Below are 12,928 nucleotides of genomic sequence, written 5' to 3' on the forward strand. Positions count from 1 at the left end.
CACTTAAGTCCTATTGATTTGATTCGTGTGACTTAAGCATCCATTTTTTTTCCAATGGATTGGAGGCAATATCTAAATCTGTCAAGAGATATTTACCAGCGTATGTGCTCTTCCTCCCCCCTTATCGCCATGCAAGGCAGACACATAATACAGTGGTATCTCGGGTTACAGACGCTTCAGGTTACACTCTGCTAACCCAGAAATAGTACCTCGGGTTAAGAACTTTGCTTCAGGATGAGAACAGAAATCATGCGGCAGCAGCGGGAGGCCCCATTAGCTAAAGTGGTGCTTCAGGTTAAGAACAGTTTCAGGTTAAGAACAGACCTGGAGGACGTTAAGAACTTAAGAATTAAGTTCTTAACCCGAAGTACCACTGTACTGAATTCTGTCTGGCGTGCGAGGAGGAACATGACTAACGACCCCTTAGATTATGGCCAAATGTTTCAAAGACCATATGCCCAACCTGAAGTAGCCTTTCCCTCTTACATGTAGACTTCAGAAATTTTAGACTGAGTTTAGAGACAGAGAAGAAAGCATAACAGAAGGGTTTGAATATTTTTAGCTGAACTTCTCTTATTTCCCCGGATTGTTCGGCATTTTTGAATGGGTAATTTGTGTGTTTGTTTGTTGTTGTTTTTTTAAGACATACAGCACTGGTTACGCAGAAACAATTCTTCTGTCCCTGCTTGATTTGCCGTCAAACAAGCACTCAATTACATTTTGGATCGAGAGATTCAAGTTAAGGAGAGAAGGGATATTTCGGCTAACACTTGGCTGTTATATGATGCATTTGTAGCCAGCAACAAGAACAATGGCATACAAATGAGACAGGAACCCAAACCAAATCCCCAGCTGTAGTGCACTTTAATATATCCTGCAGGCAAATCAGAAATTGCAACAGCTAGTGTAATGCTCTCTGTTGTAATCCGGAAAGCATGGGTTTTAAGAAAGAAAGAAAGAAAGAAAGAAAGAAAGAAAGAAAGAAAGAAAGAAAGACAACAGCTTTGCATTGTTTTTTATACCATTTACAGTGAGCATACATGCATCCTTTTCCCCTATGAAAAGGAGTTTTAAAAGTATTCCCACCCCCTCCTAACCACTCCATAACCTCTTTCTCACTCCTGATCTGGCAGGCTGTCAATGGATTCCTCGGGTGGTGTGGGTTAACACGCTGCGCTCCGCAAAGCATACTTACTCGGAGTCCTTGCTGTCGCTGCCATTCACAGAGCCAGCGGGTTGCTCGCCTTGGCTTAGAATCTGGATCCCTAAGGACTGGAGAGCTCGCATCAGAATAGCTTCCATCGCCTCGACCGAGAGCTTCTCGAGGACAATAACGCGGCAGCGACTCAGAAGAGCCGAATTGACCTGGAAAGAAGGGTTTTCGGTGGTTGCCCCGATCAGCGTCACGGTCCCGCACTCAACGTGAGGAAGGAAGGTATCCTGGACATGGGAGGGAAGCAGAAGAAGCTGGTCCCCATCAACGACAACTTGAGGCATTCCCTGTGAGTACCATTATTTCACAATGGCAATTGCGATTTTCCGTTCGCTCAGAGACTGAAGCAGTTCCGTTTGGGACATTTCGCTGGCAGCTCGTCCAAAAACCAAACTAGATGCTCTTGTTTCCCCCCCATACATAATTAAGGTGTGTGTGGTTTTCACTGAGATGGCAGTGCATCTCTCCTTTCCTCTACCTTCAACAGAACCAGGATCTCTCTTCCCCAGGAGTGACCAGGACCCTTAAAGAAAATTCTCCTGTGTCGTGGCAGCGGTGGTGGGGGGGGGGGCAACCTCTGTTCCCCTTCTGGTGGGAAGTAAAGAGAATTGCCTCCCCAAAGGCACCACGTTCCCAATACCAATCACACAGGCACCTTTCAAGGAAAAGCCAAGTGCATAGTTGCATGCCATATATTAAGCAAATTCTTAATTTGGTCTGTAATAGCAGCTTTATTCATACCATTTACAGTGTATGTTGAGGGGCTGTGTTGTGTAAAAAAGAAAAAAGTTTCTGCAATTTTTGCTTTACTGTTCGAGATACAGAGGCAAAGTGTTCACATATTCATCATTACTGCAATGCTCAACTGACAAAAGTGAGTCCGTTGTGCCTCTTTCTCCCCAAAAGGATTATTCAGAGAGGTCGTAAAGAATCATGTAACTCTGATATTTTGCTGGAAAACATTTCGAATGCGACTTTAGGAATTCATGGAACATTTTACGCAGATCTGCCCATTGCAGCAATCCATCATTCAAAACATCTTTTAGAACTTTCAACACCTCTTTGTGCCCAGAGTTCTCATATTCCATGTTGACTGCAGAACTGAAAACTCCAAGATGCAAGTGTAAGAAATTATGTAAAAATCCAGTCAGTATTGCCTTTGCTTTCCTGCCTCTTCCCCCCACCCCACACCCAGACTTAGGGATGATGCATTTGCATGTTTATTCGCAGGGTGGGTGTGTATTTTGAAATGCTGGACTGCCTGCCAACTTCCTAATCCCAAAGCTTGTGGTTTAAACTAGACTGTGGCTTTCCTAATGCTGCAAATGAACTCTCAATTCAGTCAGCAAAGAGATGCCAGACGTGTGGTTTCAATATAGGTTAAAAGAAGTTTAGGTTCTAGTTTTGAAAGCCAAATGCACGTCAACAAACTCAGGGACAGATTCCTGCTTGCTGGGCGACCTTAGGGCACTCGTTCTCTTTCATTTCTAATCTACCTTGTAAGGTAGAGATAATAAAAAATGGGATAACCCTACCATGTAGGTCACACAGAGAACCTCAGAAAAAGGATGAGACATTATATTTTATTTCATCCTCACTGCAACCCTGTGAGGTGGGTTAGGCTAAGAGATAGCGACGGGCCCAACGACTCACAATAATAATAATAATAATAATAATAATAATAATAATAATAATAATAATAATTTACTATTTCTACCCTCCCCACCTGGCTGAGTTTCCCTAGCCACTCTGGGCGGCTTCCAACAAAAGATTAAAAATACAATAAAATTAAAATACACCTAGCGAGCTTCATAGCCAACAGGAGATTTGAACCCTTGCCTCCCAGAGTTCTAGTCTGACACTTTAACCACTATGCCACACAGACTCTCAGTTGAGATGCTACAAACCTATCAATTTAAGTATTGCTCAACCATCGTGTAGAAGCCATTCATTTCCAAAGAGACGCCTTCTGACTACTTCCTACTGAGATGGGAGCAATCGGTACCTGCTGAGATTTATTGAAACGGTGTATCTCGTCGATAAAGAGGATCGTTTTCCTCTTGCAGAGCCTCTTTTCATTTTGCGCTTGAGCAATGACCTCTCGGACGTCGTTGGTTTTGGCACTCGTGGCCGACAGGGTCACAAACCGTGTGCCGTTCTTCTTGCTGCTGTTCGCGATGATGTGAGCCAAGGTGGTCTGAAAGGAAGAAAAGCACAAGGGTGTTGATTTTCCTCCGAGAACTCAAAAGACATGGCTAAAAGGCATTGTGAGGAGTGGGAGGGGGAAACAGTGTTGGGATGTGAAGAAGCGAAGGAGTGTTTTGGGATAGAAAACGTCTCGTTTTCTTTTTCTGACTGGAAAATATATTTGGCATTAGTTGAAAAGGACACATTATTCTGACAGGAAGAGAGCGCGAAAATTACCATCCCCTGAAGGGGAATCCAAAGAGCTATTTTAGCCAGTGGGAGAGAAGGTTTCTCTTTGGACAGCAGACTCTCGGGCCATTTATCACCAGCTGGCTTCAGAAAGCCTCTCCATTTTCAAAAACAGATTGCCATGTGGCTTGACAAGCTGCTGTTTCCAAAACACAAGCCCAAATCCTCATTGGCCTCTAGTTCTTTGTATCCCAGGCTTCCATGGTACAAGAATCAGCTTGATACACCAAGCTTGGGAGCTTTGTTACTTCCATTATTATTACGGATATTGGCAGGCAGATTTGTGCGAGCAGAAAGCTGCATGCCATTCCCACAAGGCAGCCATCTTGGATTTCTGCAGATTGCTTGCCTCCCAGATTTCTGCAGATTTCTTGCCTTTTGCAGCCCTCTACATGGCATTAAATGCAGCATTGAAGGATCCCAGACTTTCAGGAATAGCTTTTTTAGGGAGTACTGAAGCAGGAAGGATTTGGGAAACCCAAATTCCACATGTGGAGGCTTTGCCTGAGAGAGATCACAATGCAGCACTATTCAGTGGCTGATTCTTGAGGTTTGGCAGCAGTCATCTGTCTCTGCCTGGCAGCCAATTGCATGTGATTACGGGGGCAGAAAGACAGGTGATGCTGAACACTTTTGTCTCTGGCCTATTGGTATGTAACCCTTCCTAACAGATCACTACCCTAGGAACTGCCTTTGATAGGAAAAAGGTCCTCCTCCTCATGCATTAAAAACCAACAATAATAGCCATAAGAAACTGGGGAAAACAGATTGTATTTGATTTGGTCAACAACACAGCGGCATCTTTTCACCAAAGCCAGATTAAATGTGTTCCCATCAGAAGCGTTAAATGGCAGACTGAGAGGTATTCCTTATCAAAATAGGATCTGTGTATGCTCTCAGGATGTCGACTGCATGAGGCATATTTTATTGCATTGTGGACAATATGATCAAGCTAGGGAACTATTGATTAAACCACTATAGGCAAATCGGCCGGGTCAATCTGAAGCCTACTATATCAAATATCTTCTGGACGACAAGTCCAATGATATCACAGTGGCTGTGGCAAAATTTCTTTCAGAAGTCATACGAATCAAAGATCAACATAACCATGACTAAACAAATAACACTTCGGTCTCCCTTCCCTGGGGGGCCTGTCTGTATGAATCTGTATTTTATTCTGAATCCATGTTATGGGTCGTTGGACCGCAATAAAGATTATTATTATTATTATTATTAATTTGGTCAAGAAAGCGGCAAAGATAGCCCAACTTTACTACTCTGTTCTAAAGACCGTTGAAATAACGTGTGCAAAGTCATTTGAACACCAGATGCATCATATACCTACTAAAAGCATTCATGTTATGTACTGAGTTCAGATTATTTCAATAACCAAGTTAATCCAAAGGTTTTGTGTGTTGCATCGGACTATTTTGTTGCTGACTACAGCTTTGGCCCACACAAATGACGGTCCTTTTTGGCTGTCAGATTGATTTATCTTAAGTAAAGGTAAAGGGACCCCTGACCATTAGGTCCAGTCGTGACCAACTCTGGGGTTGCAGCGCTCATCTCGCTTTATTGGCCGAGGGAGCCGGCGTACACCTTCCGGGTCATGTGGCCGTCATGACTAAGCCGCTTCGGGGGAACCAGAGCAGCACACGGAAACGCCATTTACCCTCCCGCCAGAGCAGTACCTATTTATCTACTTGCACTTTGACGTGCTTTCAAACTGCTAGGTTGGCAGGAGCAGGGACCGAGCAACAGGAGCTCACCCTGCTGCGGGGATTCGAACCGCCGACCTTCCGATCGGCAAGTGCTAGGCTCTGTGGTTTAACCCACAGCGCCACCCACATCCCTCCACAGCGCCACCCACATCCCTTGATTTTATCTTAAAAGGTGGTGATTTATCTTAAAAGGTGGCTATTTCGCCTTTCTCTCTTTGCCCTTCTGGCAGGACTCGGCAATTATTTATGAACACTCTTTGGTACTCCTGACAGCAGGCCTTCTCAATTTGTGACCTGCCAAAAGCAAACACAGCTACCAGTATGGTTTTGTGACCTGCCTTGACAACAGCCACCATTTCTGTGGTCTAAGGCAAGACACACATAAGGCAGGGGCAGCTTTAGTGACCCCGGAGGGGCAGCATACATGGAGTTTGATGTGTGGGAGGGGTGTGTGTCACAGTCAGGCATGCCTTCGGCATCACGTTTCTATGAAAATATTTTTAGGTACAAATTTGGATGTTTCGGTACATTTGTCTCAAAATTCACCTTGGAAACCCCAGCAGAGCAGAAATAGCTCAGTTTACCTAAGCTATCTTTTATAAACACCCCAGGAGAAGAAAAAGGGAAATAAAGGAGGGAAACCCAACTCATAACAAGAGAAGAAAGAATACACGACTGGAATAGCGGAAACTGCCCTATACTAAGGAAGACTATATACTCTATATCTTTAAAGAGCATTCAATGCATGTTCCCACCCCCACCCCCAAAGGAATTTTGGGCACTATGGTTTGTTAAGAGCTGATGGGAACTGTAATGCTGTGGGTGCCCAGAATCTTTGATGGGTGGAAATATGCTTCAAAGGTATGGTGTGTACCTGGCCTTAGGCTCACATAATATAAGACAGGCATTTCCAACCTGCGGCCCTCCAGATGCTTTGGCCTACAACTCCCATGATCCCTAGCTAACAGGACCAGTGGTCAGGGAAGATGGGAATTGTAGTCCAAAACATCTGGAGGGCCAAAGGTTGGGATGCCTGATATAAGATGATCTCAGTAAACCAAACCGGGGTGGGAAATGAGGAAAACAAACTGGGGAAACCTAGGGATGCAACTATTCAGGACAAATATTATCTGGATATCCTGGAAGTGAGAAAAAGATGGTCACTGTGGAGAAAAAGAACCTAGAGTGGAAGCACCCGCAAACTCACGTTCTCTGTCCATCGGCCAAACATTTCCTCGTCTATTCAAGGAACCACAGCAAGATAAGCCCGAGTAAGACTATGAGGGGACATTCCTGAACAGAGCAGGAAGGATTTGCAGAGGGACAGGTGTGGCGAACCAACCGTCTGGATAGCAAACGCTTTAGATGTTTTCAGGGAAGCAGAAAGAGAGTCTTTAGGAATCCGAGTAGGAGGCAGCAGGCTTTCTCGATTTCAGAGTTTCAGCTCAGCTTAGTTCCTCCTCCCCATCCTGCCGCAATCAGATACCGCTGTCAGGATTCAGTATCCACAGAAAGTCGAAGGATAGAAAGACTATACAGTGGTACCTCGGGTTACATACGCTTCAGGTTACATATGCTTCAGGTTACAGACTCCTCTAACCCAGAAATAGTGCTTCAGGTTAAGAACTTTGCTTCAGGATGAGAACAGAAATCGTGCTCCGGCGGCGCGGCAGCAGCAGGAGGCCCCATTAGCTAAAGTGGTGCTTCAGGTTAAGAACAGTTTCAGGTTAAGTACGGACCTCTGGAACGAATTAAGTACTTAACCCGAGGTACCACTGTATAACCTGACCTGATCAATACGAGCTTGTCTGGTTAATATAGACTCATATCCCAGTTGAGTCACGGACAAACCGAGTAGCTTTAGCTGTGAAGTTATTCTCTCTCAGACTGAAGGTTGTAGCAACTAAGCGTTGCTCAGAGTAGATCCACTGAACTTAATGGCCCAAGTTAGTCACATTCATTAATTTCAGTGGGTCTGCTCTGGAGTAGGAGCAGCACTGGATTCCACCCTTAGCCCCCAATATGTTAAAACCAGGCCTTTGGGGGGTGTTATTGTTTTACTGCTTTGCTTTACTTATTTACTTGTTTTTATCCTGTATTTTATTCTACGAACTGCCCTGAGATCTTATGATGAAAGGTGGTATATAAATCTAATAAATAAGCAAAATAAAGAACAAAAAATGGCTGCAAGCTTCCATCAATTCAATTGGTGCACTAATCAAGAAATAACAGCAATTAATCAGTGCAGCTGAGATGTAAGAGTTCAGCATGATGCAAATCACCAAAGGCAACAGACAATCAAATGAGTTTTAATTCATTAACTAAAGGAATAATATATCTGTGTCCGATTAAACCAATTGTTTTGATAGCGGGGAGAATGCTTCCTTCAGTTTTAGAAGTTCCGTGTGCATCAGGGATAGTGAACGTGTGGCTCTTTTGCCTGTTGCTGAACAATGGCTAAATTCATGCCACACATTTAAAGAACCACTTCAAACACTCACGGCTCCCAAGAATTATGGGACCTCCTACAATTCCCTGGGCTTCATGTGAATAGAGATTGACCATTACCCACTCTGAGAAGAGTTACCGTATTTTTCGCACCATAGGACGCACTTTTTCCCCTTCAAAAATGAAGGGGGAATGTGTGTGCGTCCTATGGAGCGAAGACAGCATAGCCCTGCGACCCTCTGCCGGCTGGAGAGGTGACGCGCGGCTATGGCAGGAGCCTCTATAGCCGCGTGCCACCTCTCCAGCTGGGAGAGCGCGTGCGGGGCTAAAGAAGCCCCGCTTACCCTCTCCCGGCTGGAGAGGTGACACGCAGCTATGGCAGCAGCCTCTTTAGCCGTGCGCCACCTCTCCAGCCGGGAGAGCGCGCGCAGGGCTAAAGAAGCCCCGCTTACCCTCTCCCGGCAGGAGAGGTGACATGCGGCTATGGCAGGAGCCTCTATAGCCGCGCGCCTTTGCGCTGCTCCCCGACCTGCTCTTTGGGGCTGGTGGTGGGCTTCCCCCCGCCAGCCCCAAAGAGCAGGTTGAAAGGAACCTGAAGCCTGGAGGGTGAGAGGGGTCGGTGCGCACCGACCCCTCTCGCTCTCCAGGCTTCCAAGGTAGCCGCCTGAAGGCGTCTGAACGAACCTTAAACGGCACCTTGTTTTAGAGGGGGAAAACAAGAGGGGGGAAATTCTCCCCCTCTCTTCAAATCCCGCCCTGGGAGGGCTTTCAATGTCCCGTACTGCCCCCAATATAAGCCACAAAATTCCCCCCAGAATTCCAACCGTGAAAAGTTAAAGTGCAATTCGTGACCTTACAAAAATTGGCTTTTACGGTGTCGCTGCCGAAACAGACATATGGTAAAATGAAATGAAAAAAAAGTTTTATTGCCGATTTGTGAGCTTGAGACTGTTGTGCAATTTATTCTAATGCCATTTATCGCTTCCCTTGCATTTTACAGTGCAGTGTTGATTTTTTTATTTGCATTTACGGTGCTACGAACAGGTGTTTAACCCACCTGCAGGTCCTCTCTAGTACCTGTAGGATTTTCTTCTACATTTGCCATTTATGGGTGTGAGTGCCTGTAAAATTTTAAGGGAGCAGCTTATCTTCGTGTATTGTCTTTTTTTCTTTCCCCGCCTTGAATTTTAAAGGTGCAGCTTATTTGTGGGTGCGGCTTATATTAGGGCTAATACTGTACCTTCACACGTATGTTACAAATAACCAACTTTTTCTCAGAGAAACGGGTGGCCTGCTTTATCAGGGAAGCCATGTTAGACAATTAAAAAAAGGTTTTTAATAGACTCATCTAAGCAATCAGCTCATTCAGGAGTTCCAAAAGATACAGTGGCACCTCAGGTTAAGTACTTAATTTGTTCCGGATGTCTGTTCTTAACCTGAAACTGTTCTTAACCTGAAGCACCACTTTAGCTAATGGGGTCTCCTGCTGCCGCTGCGCCGCCGGAACACGATTTCTGTTCTCATCCTGAAGCAAAGTTCTTAACCCGATGTACTATTTCTAGGTTAGTGGGGTCTGGAACCTGAAGCGTATGTAACTCTAGGTACCACTGTATATGTATGGATAAGACTTTTCAAATCTGAACTTTTCTTGGCTGGAAGTTAATTCTATTCAGATTGCCGGGAAGAGCAAAAACGCTGTACATCCCTTAAAAAACAGCAACAACTGGGCAGCAGCCCCCTCTGCCCCCACTTTCTTCTCCAATAGCTGCTCTGGGCCAAAAGATCCGCTGCAGCTGGTGAGGGCAGGCGGTGACAAGCCTAAATGCTGCCCGAAAAGATATCATGAAGATCAGAACTACTTCAGCAGGTGCTCCGAATCTGATCCTCTACTGGAGAGCGCTTCATAGCCAGAGCTTTATGTCCTGGGGACTAACAGTGAGAACAGGGCACTTCTGTTTGTTCCATCAATGGCAGCACATACACCCCCAACCTCTCTCTCACCCTCTCTCCTGTTTCTCGGTCTCCTTAACCTTTTAGGCAGCCGAAGGTAGAAAGATTGTCGTTGGATATAAACCAGTACAAGCTCAGTCCAAGTATGTATGGGGAGCCTGTCGTCCTCTGGGTGTTGATAGGTTACACTAGGACGAGGGTGGCGCTGTGGTCTAAACCACTGAGCCTCTTGGGCTTGCTGATCAGAAGGTCGGGGGTTCGAATCCGGTGGCGGAGTGAGCTCCCGTTCCTCCGCCCCAGTTCCTGTCAACCTAGCACTTCGAAAGCACGCCAGTGCAAGTAGATAAAGAGGTACCACTGTGGCAGGGAGGTAAATGGTGTTTCCGTGCGCTCTGGTTTTCGTCACGGTGTTCCATTGCGCCAAAAGTGGTTTAGTCATGCTGGCCACATGACCCGAAAAAACTGTCTGTGGACAAATGCTGGCTCCCTTGGCCTGAAAGCAAGAAGAGCGTTGCAACCCCATAGTCACCTTTGACTGGACTTAACCGCCCAGGGGCCCTTTACCTTTTTTACCTTTAGGTTACACTACAATTCCCTGCCGAATCCTGGCCATAATAGCTGGAGCTGATGGTGGTCCAACCACTTTTAGACTTTTCTAGGCTATCCTCTTCCATTTTCAGAAACTGGAGATTACTAAGCTGTTGCTGATTCAGGAAAGCATATGTTTTGAAGGCTATCTGAAAAAGTTCAGTTCCTTTTTTATTTATTGCAGGGCAAAATAATCTATCCCCAAGCTGTAGATGATCTTAGTGCATATTTGCTCATATGCATATTGCACTGCTTTCATTAGCGCATACTCTTAAGATATCTGTGTATACAGTTGCAGCCTTAATTACAAGCAACAGGTGTTAAGACATAAGAATACTGGATTCTATAAAAAAACAAAAAACAGAATACACAAATAGAACGTAAATGGAAAGTATTTTTTTTTTTTTACAGTATGATATACAACAGCTAACATTCTCACTTCTAACACGGTCCCTCCTAGAAAATGAAGAAGGCTGTTTCTTCTTTTTCCCTTTTCGTCAAACTTACACACAGCTATGCACTAATTTTTCTGTGGGATCCATTTTCTCCTACTCTTTCCTTTCAAGAGATAAAAGTCAAAATGATCCAAGTCAGAGAGGAGTTATGCATTAAATCTGAACTTCTGTAATGTTTGCAACTACGTTATACGTTGCTTAATTTTCTTTAAAAATTATTAACCTGTAAAGGTTTGAGACTGTGCAAGGAGAAAGCAAACAAAAGCTTACTTCTGAGTAATCAATGTGTGATTTAAAATCTGCACATGAATTGACCTAAATCTGATTGTACCCTGATGCCATGATGCTTGCTAACACAATCTTCCTGAAACAAAACATAATGATGGCGTATGGTTTATTTGAAAACACAAAACACAGTAGTAAGTCTCCCACACCTCTCTCGTACTCTTTGGAATTAGAGGGTTCTCTGGAAGGCCCAGCGCAGAAATTTAATCCTTTATTTTCATATAATATATATCCAATATTAATTAGTCCTAAAACATGTGATTGCACTGTGCACTAGATAGCGGGTCCCAAAAGACTTACCAAGATCAGCATCACAATTGCCCTTCCCTATTTAAATGTGTGCATCACCTGGTCCTCAACATTTATTGCTGGTAACTTGACCGCCCACCCAGAAGGCAATCAATGACCCTCCATTGGGTATTCATGGAATCCATATCCCCCTCCCTATGCAATTGCAATGGTGGTGTGGCCAACAGCTGCTTCATGCTGTTAGCTCTCCCTGGCAAAGACCCTCAGGGCTTAGGATGGGGGAACTACATTTATTACAGAAGTCTGCTGCCAGCTGGGAAGAAGGCGGGGGTCTGAACAGCCAAGGAAACCACGCTGCATTTATTTCACAGCCCCATTGCCAACATTCCCAGGAGACCAGCTGTGAAAGGCAGTTCTGCAGGGTGGGGACCACAAACCCAAGGACCACCAAGTCGAATTAAGAGCGCCGGGCGTTACACGTGAAACTTTCCATTTCTTCCCAGCTCCGTTTGTGGAACGCTCACCCCAGGGAGGTTCGGCTGGCACCTTCATTATACATCTTTAGGTGCCAGGAAAAACGTTTCTCTTTAACCAGGCCTTTGGTTGTCTGACATCCAATGCCCTTTTAAAATGTGTTGGGGAGGGGGGGGCGGTTTTGGGCTGTTCTTATTTTTATTGTGTATTTAATGTTTATATGTTGTGATTTTATCATGTGGACTGCCCTGAGACTTGTGGCTATAGGGCAGTATACAAATTTAATAAATTATAAATCTGTAAGGAGGAGGTCCTCATCAAGGTCAGTGGCAATGAAGAAAATTAGGAGAGCTGTTGTGACAATATATACAGTGGTATCTCGGGTTACATACGCTTCAGGTTACAGACTCCGCTAACCCAGAAATAATACCTCGGGTTAAGAACTTTGCTTCAGGATGAGAACAGAAATCATGCTCCGGCAGTGCAGCAGCAGCGGGAGGCCCCATTAGCTAAAGTGGTGCTTCAGGTTAAGAACAGTTTCAGGTTAAGAACGGACCTCCAGAACAAATTAAGTACGTAATCAGAGGTACCACTGTACTTCCATTTCCTAACTTCTCAAGGAGCATCGGATATTTACCATGTTCCTACCCCACCATTTCCCCAAGGAGCTCAAGGCTTGCTAAACGTAATTCTTTCCCCTGACCCTCCATTTTATCTTCACAATAATCCTGTGAGACAGGCTAGGTTGAGAGATTGTGACTTAGCCAAGGTCACACGGTGAGCTTTGTGTCTGAATGTGATTTGAATCTGGGTCCTAATCTAATACCCTAAACCACACTATACCACACTGACCCACGTTATCACAGTAAATTGTGGGGTTTTTGTTTTTTTTAGGGGGAGCAGATGTAGTTGGGGGTTTTTTGATGTAGAACTCATACTCTCAACTGAAAATGGTGTATACAGGTCAAGTATGCAAAATGAGATTTAACATATACAGTGGTCCCTCTGGTTACATATGCTTCAGGTTACAGACTCCGCTAACCCATAAATAGTACCTCGGGTTAAGAACTTTGCTTCAGGATGAGAACAGAAATCATGCTCTGGCGGTG

At 44.8% G+C, this 12,928-nt stretch overlaps 2 protein-coding genes across 4 annotated transcripts in view; one reads left to right on the top strand and one right to left on the bottom strand.

The window, feature by feature from the left end:
* Positions 1-12,928, bottom strand: part of WRNIP1 (WRN helicase interacting protein 1) — a 64,038-nt gene that overhangs the window by 42,980 nt on the left and 8,130 nt on the right. For all 3 annotated transcript variants that reach the window (XR_014550600.1, XR_014550601.1, XM_083623903.1), the window contains exons 2-3: positions 3,219-3,410; positions 1,196-1,440 (exon numbers count right to left, since the gene is read on the bottom strand). Coding sequence is in view for 1 of the 3 variants with exons in the window: in XM_083623903.1 (XP_083480029.1) it covers positions 1,196-1,440; positions 3,219-3,410 (437 nt within the window). In the remaining 2 variants the exon portion in view is untranslated. The remainder of the gene's footprint in view (positions 1-1,195; positions 1,441-3,218; positions 3,411-12,928) is intronic.
* MYLK4 (myosin light chain kinase family member 4) overlaps positions 1,219-12,928 on the top strand; it is a 94,747-nt gene continuing 83,037 nt past the window's right edge. The window contains exon 1 of the mRNA XM_083623853.1: positions 1,219-1,502. Within this exon, the coding sequence (XP_083479979.1) occupies positions 1,447-1,502 (56 nt within the window). The 5' untranslated portion in view covers positions 1,219-1,446. The remainder of the gene's footprint in view (positions 1,503-12,928) is intronic.

The sequence above is a fragment of the Podarcis filfolensis genome, assembly GCF_964270895.1.
Source record: "Podarcis filfolensis genome assembly, chromosome: 7".
Classification (NCBI taxonomy): Eukaryota; Metazoa; Chordata; class Lepidosauria; order Squamata; family Lacertidae; genus Podarcis; species Podarcis filfolensis.